Here is a 13,400-nt window from a genome sequence, read left to right as displayed (position 1 = left end):
GCTTTCATGCATCTCTATCTAATCAAGTATCCTGTGTCTTGTGTTTTTAGGAACTACAAAAGGTTTCCTGAAGAGAATGTGTCATTTTTCATCCATAGGCTGAAAATGAGTGTTACCGTTTCGTGAATCGCGAGAAATGTGCAGCTCCTGCTTGGGTCATTCCTAGATCCTATGCTTTGCCACAGATTTCTTCAGCGCTTTCAAATTATCTTTAACTCAAGGGCATTTGTTTTTACAAAAGGTCAAATTTATCTCTAAACAATTCCTGTAAGTTAAATATGATTAGGAATGCTGTTTTGGGTATGTGGGTGACTACGGAGTAACTATGCCAGTATTGCACACTTGTCGCTGCCTACACACACCGAATCAGAACTCTGATCAAGGATGTACTCAAAGTCCAACGCTTCAGTAAGATTACTGCATATTTCCAGATTTCCTAGGGCTATAAATAACTTTTCTAGAGAAACGGGAAAAGGCAGGTTTGAAGTAGGAAGTTCGGCAGTAGTGGCAAAGACTGAGTAGACGATAAAGACAATCCGCTGAGAACTGACTGGCCTCAGAAAATACTTGGCTATGGATGACCAGGGCACTGTGTCCGATGAACTGTTACCCTCCTCCACTGCACTCTGCTGGGTGAAGATGAGGCTATTTTATGCCCACCTGAGTCTTTTGCATCTCTAAGCCATCCCAATACTGTCCCAACACTGAGGTCTTCTTTCAAGAAGTGTATCAAGCAAAGCTAGATCTGAAAGAGGTTTAACTTTGGAGATAAATGCTCACGCTAGTCCGACATCTTTAGGCTTATTAACATCTAACATTAAAAGCAACCTTACCTAGGCCACACAATTTAAGGAAACTCCCATTTAAGGAAACTCCATGTGCAAAAATTCCACCCGCACATCCTTTTGATAACTAATGCAAGTGTAGAGATGAATGATTTAATCTGCGTATGATTTGTGTCCAGATTGCTTTCATACCTGGGAACACTAAAAAAATAGGACTGACTAGGGGCCAGGAAGGTGACCGAGGGCTACAGCACATGCTTTACACTGGGAGACCAGGTTGGGGCTCCCCTCTCCCCACCCCCAACACCCCAGCAACACCAAGGGGGATTTCCCAGGAAGCCTGAGCTCCGCAGGGTACACCCCAAAACAACAATAACAAAAATAACCCAGAACTCCATGAACATATATCCCGGGTTTGTGGTCTGGTTTTGATGGGGGGGTGGGGAGGAGGCACACTCAGCGGTGCTCAGGGAGGGACCACCCCTGGTGCGGCTTAGGGGCCCTAGGTGGTAGCCAGGATCAAACCCATCCCAGGGGGTCATGGCTCTATGATACTTTTTAAAAAGGTCTGGACAAATCTCCCACAGAGCATTGCATGCAGATCTCACGTTTGCCCTGTATGCATTTCCAGTTCTCCCATTCTCCATCAGCCACCCCCAGTGGTTTTCAGGGCTGCTACTCCTGGCTGAGTGCTCAAGGGACCATGCACTGCAGAAAGTCGCAGGGGCAAGTGCTCCCTGGAGCCACAGTCTGCCCAGTCCCTCTCACTCTTAACTGAGGATCTAGTAAGCCCCAATTCCAGCATTTCTGAATGTTTACTGAATACTAACATGCTAAGCGGACTTGAGAAGCTGCAATTCTCTAAACTAAGGGGCAAGCATGGTCACGTGTACAATGGGAAGAAGATATTTTCCTGGAGGTACATTCTCGTATCTGCTGTAGAAACATGGATTAAAGGCCACTCTGACCTTTTCTGTTTCATCACCTCAGACCGCATGACTCTTATATTTTTCTTACAAACACAGGGTGACAAGGAGGTTATCAGGAATCAGTGCAAAATAATTGTCACTACATGGAAAAAATCAAATTGAAGACAACATTTTAGAAAGTCTGACACCACATGACTACAGTATATGACCATAATTTGCTGCTTTGGTGAGTATTTAATACTAAAACAGGATATAGTGTTACTTTCTAAATCCCATGCAAAAACGTTTAAACGTACAATTCCCTGGAAATAGTTTTTCATTTTCCTTGGGAGAAAAAACAATTTGGGATAAAAGGTTTACTTGGCTAGACGCATTGAGTCTGGAAATCCCTACGCTGTCTTACTGACCTCAAGACACAAGTTTTAAAACAGCAAAATCCCGAAAACTGTCATCACAGAGGGAAGCGAGGGGGTAACTCAGCGAACACCCCACACCCGGGAAGGCAGGAGGCGGGCGCCGGGCGGGGGCGGGGCCACGATGCGCTGGGCAAGCCCTGTGATGACGTCACCGCCCATACATAATGTTACAGCAGTCAGCACAGGCCTCCCGCCTTCCGATTGGCGAGCGCCGAGTCAGCAGACATCAGAAGATGATCCCCATTGGCCAGACAATTACAACTGGAGCAAGGAGCCTCCACCAGTTTGCAGAGCCCTGGCAGGCAGCTGAAAAGCCGGGCAGAGCCCAGCTGTCCCTACTCAGTGAGCTTTCTTTCTATGGCCTTACCAATTGGCAGGGGGGCAGCTCTGCTCTGGCCAGCCACGTTTTAAAGTGAAGTCGGGCATTAGTGAGAATAACAGGTAAAGGTCAGACATCTTATTAAATGAACAAAATACCTCTTTTCCATGTTGTAAAATCACAGGGGCTTTTCAGAGCAAAGCTGGTCTCCAAACACGGTACTACACGAGAAACAGGCATTTTCCCTTACCTCATGTAATAAACACTCTAGTTTACAGGTACTGTGACCCAAAATATTTTTAACTTGGCATGTAGTTCTTGAAAATGAAGTTTAAGATGATCAAGGGACGATCTTTATGACTCTGCATTCCGATTGTTTTCCTGATCTATTTATATGAAACTATTTGCAAGGAAAGTTTAAAAGGTCTAGAGTATTTACCCTGTGTCTACAATGAATATAAGGTTAATGATTCCTTAAAGCAGCAATAAACGTGATAAACTCGCTCAAGTCAAACCCTTTCGTGCTTACACAAACTCCACTGCTAAAATGAGCCTCCGTGACTTAATGCGTTAATAATATGCAAACATGAACTTTAGAACGTGTTGAATCAAATATTCCTACATAAGGTCCTCCAAGATGAAACTAGGCCATGCAGACTGGCTGACCACCGCACTGGCCTCTCAATTCTTCAAAAGACGGTAGCTCATTTTGCAGAAAGAAGTTAGAATGCTCTAAGTCTGCAGTGTTTTCAGTTGGAAAGATTTTTAAGCACAACAGTCAATGGCTTCTCCAAACACAAAGCAGAAACTTCACAGCATGCCTTTCCTTCCAGAAGCTATTTCAGATCATGTGAGGTCTGGGAGCTGCTGGGCAATGCAGCTCAGCGTGGGGTGACGCATGCGGCCTTGATTCCGTACCCACCACACACGGAAAGGGTGGTTTCCCCTCGGTTTTCTAAACTCCATCTAAGCCGCGGTTATGGGGCGCCCTTCTAATAACAAAGAGAAATGAAAAGAAAATGCTTTTTGGGGGGTGGGGTGGGGGGTGGGTTTTGGGGTCTCACCCATCATCTGCGCTAAGGGGACCAGCTGCAAGCAAGACAAGTGTCTGAACTTAATCCCTGAATACCCCAGCCCCAAGAAAATGCTTTTTTTTACACACCTAAAAAAAAAAAAAAAAAACTGACCTGTAAGGCTGCAGAACTCAGGCCGGGGGTACCCGGAGCATAAGCAGTTAACCCGGCCATGTCAGCCTCTGGTCGGTAGAGACAGTGCTGGCAGTAAAATGGGCACCCATCACCTGGAAAGGCTGCCCGTGCCACCCGGGCAGGACGCACACTTGGCCGGGAGCTCCCGAGACAAAAGCCTAGCGAGCCCGCGTGTACCCAGGTAGCCAGGCGGAAACCATGGGCACGAGCTTTGAACACGAGCTTAACCCGGCGGGGAGCCAGAGCCTGGACCCGTGTTTACTTGTGTGAATGGAGGAAACGGGCGGGAAAAGACACAGATACGCGAAGAGGCCCTGGGTGCCCTCGGAGACGAGGGGACGGCAACGAACACGAGGGCGCGCAACCGAGGCCGCGGGGAGGGGCCGGGCGGCTGCTGTGGACCCGGACAGGCAGGTTGGGCGGCGCGGCGGGGTGGGGGCGCCGTGCGCCCGGGGCAGGGTCGGACCCTGGCAGGGACGGCCCACTTGGGCAGCCCGGGCCCCACGTGCTCGGCTGCCACCGAGCCTGCCCGCAGGAGCACGGTCCCCGCCCTTCGCGGTCCCCTAGAGTGTCGGAGGGTCGGCCACGCGCCGTGCGGTGGGCGGCTCCGCCCCGCCGCTGCAAATGGCCAGCGGACCCGACACGCGGGGGGCGCGGCGCAGCGCGGGGAGCCGGGGCCCTGCGAACCCCTCTCCAAACCCGCTCGGGGACCCCGGTGGCGCGGCCCCCGGCCCGCCCGCATCTGGGGCTCCCGATGATGGGAAGGACGCGGGGCGGGCAGCACGGTCCAGGCCCCTGGCTGGGCACCCAGCCTAGGGGCTGGCACCTTGGCACCTGAACGCAAGGGGACCGGGGGCGAGCACAGCCTCCCGCGCGCCACCACGCCAGATGACACGGGGTCGCCTCGCACTAGCGGGCTTGGGTAAGGGAGGCGAGTAGGAAGATGCTTCCTCCCCAGTGAGAAGTTTGTCCGCAAAGGGCTCTGCGGCCGAGTTTGGGGGGGCTTTTGTCTGTCTCCGCGGGCTCCACTCCAGCCCTCAGGCTTCTGGGGTCTGGGAACCGCGGGGGTGCCCAAGAGGCTTTTCCCCGCCTCCGCCGGAGCAACTCGCTCGGTTTCATTCATTCGCGTCGCCGGACCTCGGGGTCCCCTCCTGGCTCCCGAAACCGGAAGGGGATCCGCGGCGGGGGATAGGGGGTGCAGGCGAGGCGGGATCCGGCCGTGCCGCCGGCGCACTCGCAAGGAGAAAGGAAGGACACGCGGCGGGCTGGGGCGCGGGAGGCCCGGCCAGTAGCGTGGCGGGGATGGACGCCGGGAGTCGGGCAGGTAGGGGCCACCGCGCGCGCGCGCGCACACACACACACACACACACACACAAAACACACACACACTCACAGGCGCGCGCGTACAGATACACGCGCGCACACACACACGCGCACACACAGGCGCGCGCACACACGCGCGTCCGTGCCCCCCGCATTATATAATCGCCGTGGAAAATACACATATCCACCAAGTGCACGCGTGGCCGCGGGGTGGCCCCGGCCCCGGCGCCCCCCGCCTCCGGCCCGCGGCCGCCGCATCCCCCTACCAGTTCTCCTGCATCCACTGGATGGCTTCATGCTCGTTGAACTGCTTCTCGAACTCATACTCCTGCAGCGCGAGCACTGACATGTTCATCGGGGCCGCTCTTGGGAGTCGCCGCGTGCGCTCTGCACAAGACACAAGAGGGAGTGAGGGCCGGCCCGCCGCCCGCCCGCGGCCGCCCGCCCCCCGGCCTGCCCCGGCCCCGCCGCGCCCCGGGCCCGCGCCTCGCCTGTGCGTGCTGCGCGCGCTCGCCTGCCTGCACCGCGCGGGGCCGAGCCTGGCGGTCTTAGTGCCCGCACTCCGGGCCATCGCCCGCTTTTCACTCGGCTGCGGGGAATCTCCTCCCCCTCGTGCGATCGGGACGCGTTAACCCTTCGCGAGAGCCCGCGAGACCTCCCCGGGCCCCAGGGGGTGGGGGACGGGGGGCGGGCTCGGCCCGGCGGTTATTTATTTATTAATTTGGTCGCTTTCCGACAGGGAGGTGCCCCGGGCGGTGGGGGCGGGGCGCGGGGAGGGGCCTGGAGGTCACCCCCCACCCCCACCTCGTGGGCCGAGCCGCCAGGCCTTTGAATGAAGTGCGGGCCAGCTCCCGGGCCCGCAGGAGCCCCGGCCCACGGGAACGCGGCGCCCCAACCCCGGCCCGGGCTCTCACTTCACCCCCACCGCCCCGCTCTCCTCTGCCCCGGGATGCTCCGGGAGGAAGAAGGTAGAAAGCTGGGGATGACCACCCACCCCCTCCATTCCCCGCCCCAACCTCAGGAGCCCGGAAGAGGGAGCCGGACCGGCTGGGTGGAGGGTTTGGGTGGCAGGAGGGGTCGGGTTAATAAAGTGACACAAAGGTCGCAGGGTGGGGGGGAGGGGGCAGGAAGTCAGGGCACGGGAGAACTGGACGACTGGTCCAAGGCAAAAAAGGAATTGGTTTTGCATGAGAATTTTCACTTTACTTATTGTGAGAGCTTGTGAAGGGGAATGTTTGCGGGCAGGGCTGAATCGGCCTGTTGACCCTCACAGAACACGCCCGCCCCCCTTCCCCACTCCCCGACTCCAGATCCCCATCTCAACCACCAGAAAAGTACTTTCTACACTACACCTCCCAAGCCAGGAAGAATGAAATGTGAGACATGGAGGTATCTAATCATCTGATACTTAGAGAATAACCACAAGGAAACTGCTTCAAAATCAGATGGCCACTAAGACCGGGATGGAATGGGATGGAACCTTCCCTCTCCGCAGAGGGTCCCTCGTCTCCCAGCCCAGTCCAGAGGGATTTTTATCCACCAAGTGCCTCAAGGCCACCGTGAAGGAAGACATAAAGCAAGGACAGATACTCTCAATTCCTTTTTTTTTAATCCAGTGCAAGTTTTTAAAATCCAGTATGATATTCCATAAATCAAGCCTAGCCTGGTAGTTTATTAGCAAATTAGTTCAGAAGGTGGGCTCTTCAGAATCCCAAAGATTCCCAGAATCCATACGTCTGCACAGCAGAGTCTTTCCAGAGAATTCTGCTGTCCAGTTCTGAGGAAGGGAAAGGTCAGGTCCCAGGAGTTGGCAGGTTGGCGCTGGGAGGTGAAAGTGACTCCTGAGAGAGAGTAGCCCTAAGCACAGTCAGTAAATCTCTGCACAGGCAAAAGATAATTGGTGAGATACATGAAAGATGGAAAGGCACTGGGGAAAGAATTTTGGAAAGAAAGCCCAGCAAACGTTTTCCCTGTTGGTATCAAGAATAAGTCCCTCTTTGTGGCTGTAGGGCATTTGCCCTGCACTTGGCCAAGCAGTGTTCAGTCGCTGACACCCCATAGGGCTCCCCAAGCACCTCCAGGAGCGATCCCTGAGTGCACAGCTGGGAGGTTCTGCTTTGGAGGGGTTTGATTTTGGGTGGGCTTGCTGGAGGCACACGTGGTACCCGGGCTTGAACAGAGGCCAGCTGCAAGTGCCTCACCCCCCACACTGTCTGTATCCGTGAAGAATCATTTTCAAATTTAGTATTCCAGTAGGGTAGGGTACTTGCCTTGTACATCGTCAATCTAAGTTTGATCTCCGCCCTCCGTAGGGTACCCGAGCCCCACCAGGAGTGATCCCTGAGCACAGAGTCAGGAGTCAGCCGTGAGCACCACCAGATATGCCCAGAAACCAAAAGTAAAAGAATTACTGGCCTTTAGTAGTAAGCATTTTTTTAACTGGGCAAAACTTTACTACAAAGATGACATAATTAATAAAAATATAGATTTGGTCTTAATTATATTGCCATAGACCTCGATATCTAACCGTGGGGTATGAACAGGAACCCTCTTATTTTCTCTTCTACATGTAGGTAATAGTGGAATCATCAGCTGAAGATCTCTGGCGTAATGTGTTAAAACAGGCAGGTTCTCTAATCTTCGTGACACTGATCTACTTTTCTGTATCTTCTTAAACTTTTCCCACTCAGCACCCCTTTTCACCTGAGAAATGTAGCATGGGTAACCATGGCCAGAAACATCTCAGATTCATGATGCTGTTGATTTTGAAATTGATTTGCCACTCTTAAATTCATTTCACGATCCAGTTTAAGAAATCAGATTCCAGATCTTGATTTCCTAGGAGAGTCTAGTCAAGATAAATCATCTGACACCCTCTGCTCATCTTCAAGCTGCCTATCTTAAATCCACACAGCACAGCTTCTTGCTCTCATAAACGTTTCTTCCCCTTCCTCCCCTCTGTCCCTTTTTGTTTGTTTGTTTGTTTGTTTTTTGATGCACAGGGGTTACTCCTGGCTCATGCACTCAGGAATTACTCTTGGCAGTGCTCGAGGGACCATATGGGATGCTGGGAATCGAACCTGGGTTGGCCACATGCTAGACAAACGCCCTCCCCGCTGTGCTATCACTCCAGCCCCTCTGTCCCTATTTGTATCTGTCAAACTCGGTCTCTCTTTGGCTACTCATAACCTACTCTCTCCCCAAGACCTTCCTTGTTCATAAAGATCACAGCTCTTACCACCAGTTGGGTTTTTGTGGTGAATAGAACTAGGGCCTCACACACACTATACACGTGCATGCTCTACTGCCGAAGCACATGGTAGGCAGTCGTATACTCTTTTCTGTTTGTTGGGTTGGTTCTGGGGCCACATCCAGTGGTGCTCAGGGCTCATTCCTGGCTCAACTCAGGATCACATGGGATGCCAGGGATCACCCAGGTTAACCTCATGTAAGGTGAGCACCTTGCCCACTGTCTTATCTCTCTGGCCCACCTCAGGCATTCTTAAACCTTTTGTTAGATTCTATAGCAGAGCACAGATTTTCTTAAGGGTGGGAACAATGACTTATTGATTGCATCTGTTGTAGGGCTGATGTAACAATCACACATGCAAGGGGGACACACACACAGGGACTCAGAGTGGAGGGAAGAGGACAGTGGGGGACGGGGTGATGCTGGAATGTGTTAGCATGAAACCCAACCGTGAAGAGTATTATAAGCCACTGTGCCTAAAATACTTTTTCAAATAAATCACACATACTCCCCTCCTCATTTGGGAGGCAAGAGCTCAGACATTAAGATCAGCAGCACTGACTCCGTCTGGAGATTCTGAGGAAGAAATGACACCTCACCTTTGTCGAGCTTTGAGTGTTTCCAGCTGTCCTGTCTACCACCTCTGAACTGCCTATAAAGACCCTCTCAGGGGTCTGGGCCCACAGTAATGCCCCACAGACCCTCTCAACTTTGACCTTCATTATTTTTGCAAGGTCTCCTTGTTTGAAATACAGTCACGCATGCAGGTAAGGGGGCTTGAGGGGAAGAGTCATGAGTTAAGGGGCACCTTGGAATTCACGACGTGGTTTGTGTTTCCCCTGCAGTTGCCGATGTATACGAAGCTGCTTATGATCTGGTCTATCATCATTCCAGCTTCCAGGTGAGAAGCCGAAATGCAGAGATGTCCATCTGTCTGCTCAGTTCTTTCATTAAAGCGTCAAAATCTGGAGGCAGAGAGAAAGAGTACAGTGGTTCAATCCAGGCACCTCACTTGGTTCCCTTGTTCCCCACTCAGAGGGGTCCCTGCGCACTGCCGGGTGTGGCCCCCAAACAAGACAAATAAGACAGAATCTGAACTGAGATACTCTGGTCCTGTACTCTTAATCTTCACATTTGACAAACTGAGGCCAGAGTAATCCACCCCTCTCCCGACACCCACCTCACCCCTCCAGCCCGGGGGAGGGGGAAAAGGCTGATCTTAAGACCACCGAAATGCAATGCGTGACCCCAATCGATATATAATCTATCCTTTTCTTCCTCATCTCTTCTTGCCCCAGGAAACATTAATCAACTGCTTATCTGTTGTTGCATGAGCATTCTTTTGGTTGGAGGCACCGAGATAGAACACGCAAGAGGAATGTACAGAGCACAGAGTACCAAGGCTCGTTCTCTGACTCTAGGCAAAGAGCAACTGCTGGAGGCCTCCTTTTATTCTATTTTTTTTCCAGTTACATCCAAATGACTTCATCACAGAGAAAGACTGACTAAAGAAAGTACAAATAGTCATAGGATAATATTTGTCAAAGGAACATCAGGGTATACATTGTCTTGTCAAAGCTATGTTGTTATGATCAAAAACGGCAGAGGAAGGTATGGAACTGGACACATAGGTTTTACAGATTATGTCTCCCACATTCTTGTGGTTATTTACACATAGGGCAAAGAAAAGGCTCATACTGATACTTGAAGGTCAGTCCAGATTAAGGATGTGTAAGGGGGGAGTGCGGAACTACTGCTTTGTGCTGCTGAGATAGTGTCTGCCCAGGCAGTATATGGGAGCATGCAGTACTTCTCTGGGTCATCAGACTCACAAGTTTTTGGCTTGCCCACTGAGTGTGAAGTGGGGCCTCGGTTCTGCTTCCTGCTTGCAGGGCAATGTCCAGAGGCTCGTCCTAATGTCCTGGCTTAGCACCAACAATCTGTAAACTTATTTTTAAAATTTACTTACAAGGAGATAGAAAAGATGTAGCCTCACCCTGACTTAGTTTCAACATCTGATTCTAACTCTGGAAACCTGATGCTCCCGAGAAGGCTTAGCAGATTCTTAAAGCTTCCGAGAGACGGGCCAGAGTGCCAGTCCAGCGGGATGGTGCTGGCCTCGCACGCGGCTGACCTGGGCTGGACCCTTGGCACCCAGCAGGGTCCTCTGAGTCGCTCTAAACTTCTTTAGCTTTTGTGTTTGTTTTGTTTTGTTTGGGGGCAACACCCAGTGATGCTCAGGGGTTACTCTTGGCTCTCAACTCACTCCTGGCAGTGCTCAGGGGATACCAAGGATTGAAACTGGGTTGGCCACGTGCAATCAAGTGCTCTACCTGCTGCTCCGGTCCTGTCCCATGTCATTCCTAAACAGCTCCAAGGAGAGACACCTGTGACCTTCAGTTTGTAAGTGACAGTAACAGACCTTGAAAAGTCTGAAAGGTCCTTTCCTGTTCACTAAGTATCCAGGATATACTCCCCCTCCCACCCCATCAGACCCTGCAGGTCGGCCTCCAGCCACCCCCTGAAGTCAAACTCACAGGATCCCATCTGCAGCTGGTCACACACCTCAGACAGGCAGAAGGCGAGTGCTCAGCCACTTCCATTGCAGAGGACCCAGTCCTCACAAACCTACAGAGACCTCTTTACTAAATCCAAGATCTCTGGGTACACCAACCCTGGCCTGGGAAGTCCTGATTAAAGTCAGCATTCCGGGGAGCTGGAGAGATAGTACAGTGGGGAGGGCGCTGGCTGACCTGGGTGGGATCTCTGGCATGTCCTATGATGGTCCCCCAAGCACCCCCAGGAGTGATCCCTGAGCACAGAGCTAAGATTCAGCCCTGAGCACAGCCAAGGGTGGCACTCAAACAAACAAACACACACACACAAACATACAGGGCACTGCTGACTTAGATAACAGAGATATATGTGATCTTTCTTCAGATGGAAGTTAGCACCTATTCTACTTGATAGACCAAAAAAAGCATGAAAAATAAAAAAGGCCAGAGGTGATTTTGACATGGACTCACTTTGTACCTGGGATTCAGCTGTTTCATCACATCTGAAGATTTCTACACTGAATACAGTTGCCTTCGCTTCCAGTAGTTTGCCAGTTCAGGGCATCATCTCAAGGGGCTGAAGGACATACTTTATTTGCAGGAACCTGAAGTTTCTCCCCAGTCCACGTGGCCCCCAAACAAATCCAAACTCACTTAACCTGTATCAACTCTTTGCGAAATGCAAAGAACCAACTCAAAGTTTCTTCCTGATCCTTCCAGATGCCACATTAGGTGGGAGCAGGAACCCCCTCGTGGAAAGGCAGTTTCTGGAAGTATCATCAGAAACCCCAGAGAACTGTTCCCCACAGCCGTGTACCCCACCTGACAGAGTTAGTTTCCAGAATTGGACACACAGTGTTTTGTAGAAGAGAACTGCTTCTACTGAGTCCTCATTCCTGCAGATAAACAAGTCATCCACGTACTAGCAAATCAGTACTCGGCTTCTGACCATTTTCACATTGGACCATACTGAAAACTGATTCGGGGGGCAATTTTTCTCCCCTCAAAGTTTATGGGCCAGAGAAGGCGAGATGGGCTTGAGCACATGCTCTGTTGGCAGGAGGCTGAGTTTGATCCCCGGGTCCCCGAGCACCATCAGATGTCATCCCCAGACCCTCGCCAAGAATAGTCCCTGAGCACCACTGGGTATGACTGGAGCCCAAGGGAGAGGAAGAGAAGACATGTGTGTATCAGTCCCCAATGTGGGTGAGTTCTTGGCCAGCCCAGGCCTTTCCTAACCAGAGCATAGAGCCCTCCCCTTCTTCATAAAGTTCATGTCAGAACAAACGAGGGAGCTGGGCCCAGGTCCTCTGAAACGTGGGAGCAGGGCGGGGGCGGGGTGAACAGGTGAGCGAGTCTTCACACCCTACTTGGGCCACTCAGCCCCTTGGCCACGTTCCGGGGCTCTCGTGGCACTGGGCCCATCCACCCCACAGTGTGGCCTGCCAGAGACCTTCCCATGACCCCCAGCTCCCATAACCCCCAGCTTCCCATGACTCCCAGCTGGGCCAGGGATACTCAGACCCCGCCCCAAGAGATCTCTTCAAACTGATAAACAGCCTTTTGAATTTGGGGTTTTGTTGTTGTTGTTATTTAGGCCACACCTGGTGGTGCTCAGGGCGGACTCCCGGCTCCATGCTCAGAGATCATTTCACGCAGGGCTGGGGGCCCCTCTGGGGTGTCGGGGTCACCCAGGTCTGCCGAGTGCAACGCCAAGGGCGCTGCCTTCTGTGTATGTCTCTGGCTCTCTCATGATCTTGGGGAAGATGAAGTGAAATAATGGAAGAGTCAGACACTTTATGTCAACCAGGAAGAGCGACTTGTGGTGTCAGTGTAAGTGCAACACTCCAAAATGGACACCTCGAAGATTTTCATTACAAGAGCCGTGAACATGATGGTTCAGAGAAGTAAACGGGTCAAAAACAACAAACATAAGAAGCAGACGCTCCGAGGGCCAGTGTTCAGGCTCTGCACGAGGGAGGCCACACGGTCCCCCCAAGAACCAGGAGCCACCCCTATACTGCACCTGGAATATTACAAAATAAAAGTAAGCGTGTCCCCCTCGTCTAATGATCATTAAGACCACAGCGCCCCTGGCGGACAGCAGGCAGCCTGCAAGCTTCTCAGACGCTCCAGTTGTAAACTGGCCTTAGGAGATTCCACTTCCACTCAGAGCCTTCATAGGGAGAGCAGGAGCCTGGTGGGAAATAGCTAATGAAGCAGAAGCTCCCTGAATGTCAAAGACAGACTCAGGTCCTCTACACTGATCCCTCCACTGTGTTACCCTCACGCTACCAAGGATGCTTCCAGAAGGGGTGTGGGAAGGGGGGCTGGAGAGAGAGTCTGGGGGAGAAGTTGTGCGTGGCTGACCTTGGTTTCACCCCTGGTAGCACATCTCTGCAGTCCCCTCAGCACCGCTGGGAATGGAGCTCTGAGCACTGCTGAGTGTGGCCTCAGATAAAACAGGAATGATTTCATTGAAAGAAGAGAAAAGGGTGTGGGAGGGGCAGCAGGGCAGGTGAAGGAGCTGCCCAGTAGGCAGCGTCCTGGATGGTCCCCACTGGGAGTAGCCCTGGAGCATTGCTGAGTGTGGCCCCAAATCGCAAAACTAAAAG

The 13,400-nt window shown here is 52.2% G+C and overlaps 1 protein-coding gene across 1 annotated transcript in view; it reads right to left on the bottom strand.

The window, feature by feature from the left end:
* ELOVL6 (ELOVL fatty acid elongase 6) overlaps positions 1-5,661 on the bottom strand; it is a 68,738-nt gene extending 63,077 nt beyond the window's left edge. The window contains exons 1-2 of the mRNA XM_056116916.1: positions 5,472-5,661; positions 5,247-5,367 (exon numbers count right to left, since the gene is read on the bottom strand). Of these exons, the coding sequence (XP_055972891.1) occupies positions 5,247-5,335 (89 nt within the window). The 5' untranslated portion in view covers positions 5,336-5,367; positions 5,472-5,661. The remainder of the gene's footprint in view (positions 1-5,246; positions 5,368-5,471) is intronic.
* Between the last annotated feature and the right edge of the window lie 7,739 nt (positions 5,662-13,400).

Source organism: Sorex fumeus, unplaced genomic scaffold, assembly GCF_029834395.1.
Source record: "Sorex fumeus unplaced genomic scaffold, SorFum_2.1 ptg000033l, whole genome shotgun sequence".
NCBI lineage: Eukaryota > Metazoa > Chordata > Mammalia > Eulipotyphla > Soricidae > Sorex > Sorex fumeus.
This window is presented reverse-complemented; position numbering and strand designations above follow the sequence as displayed.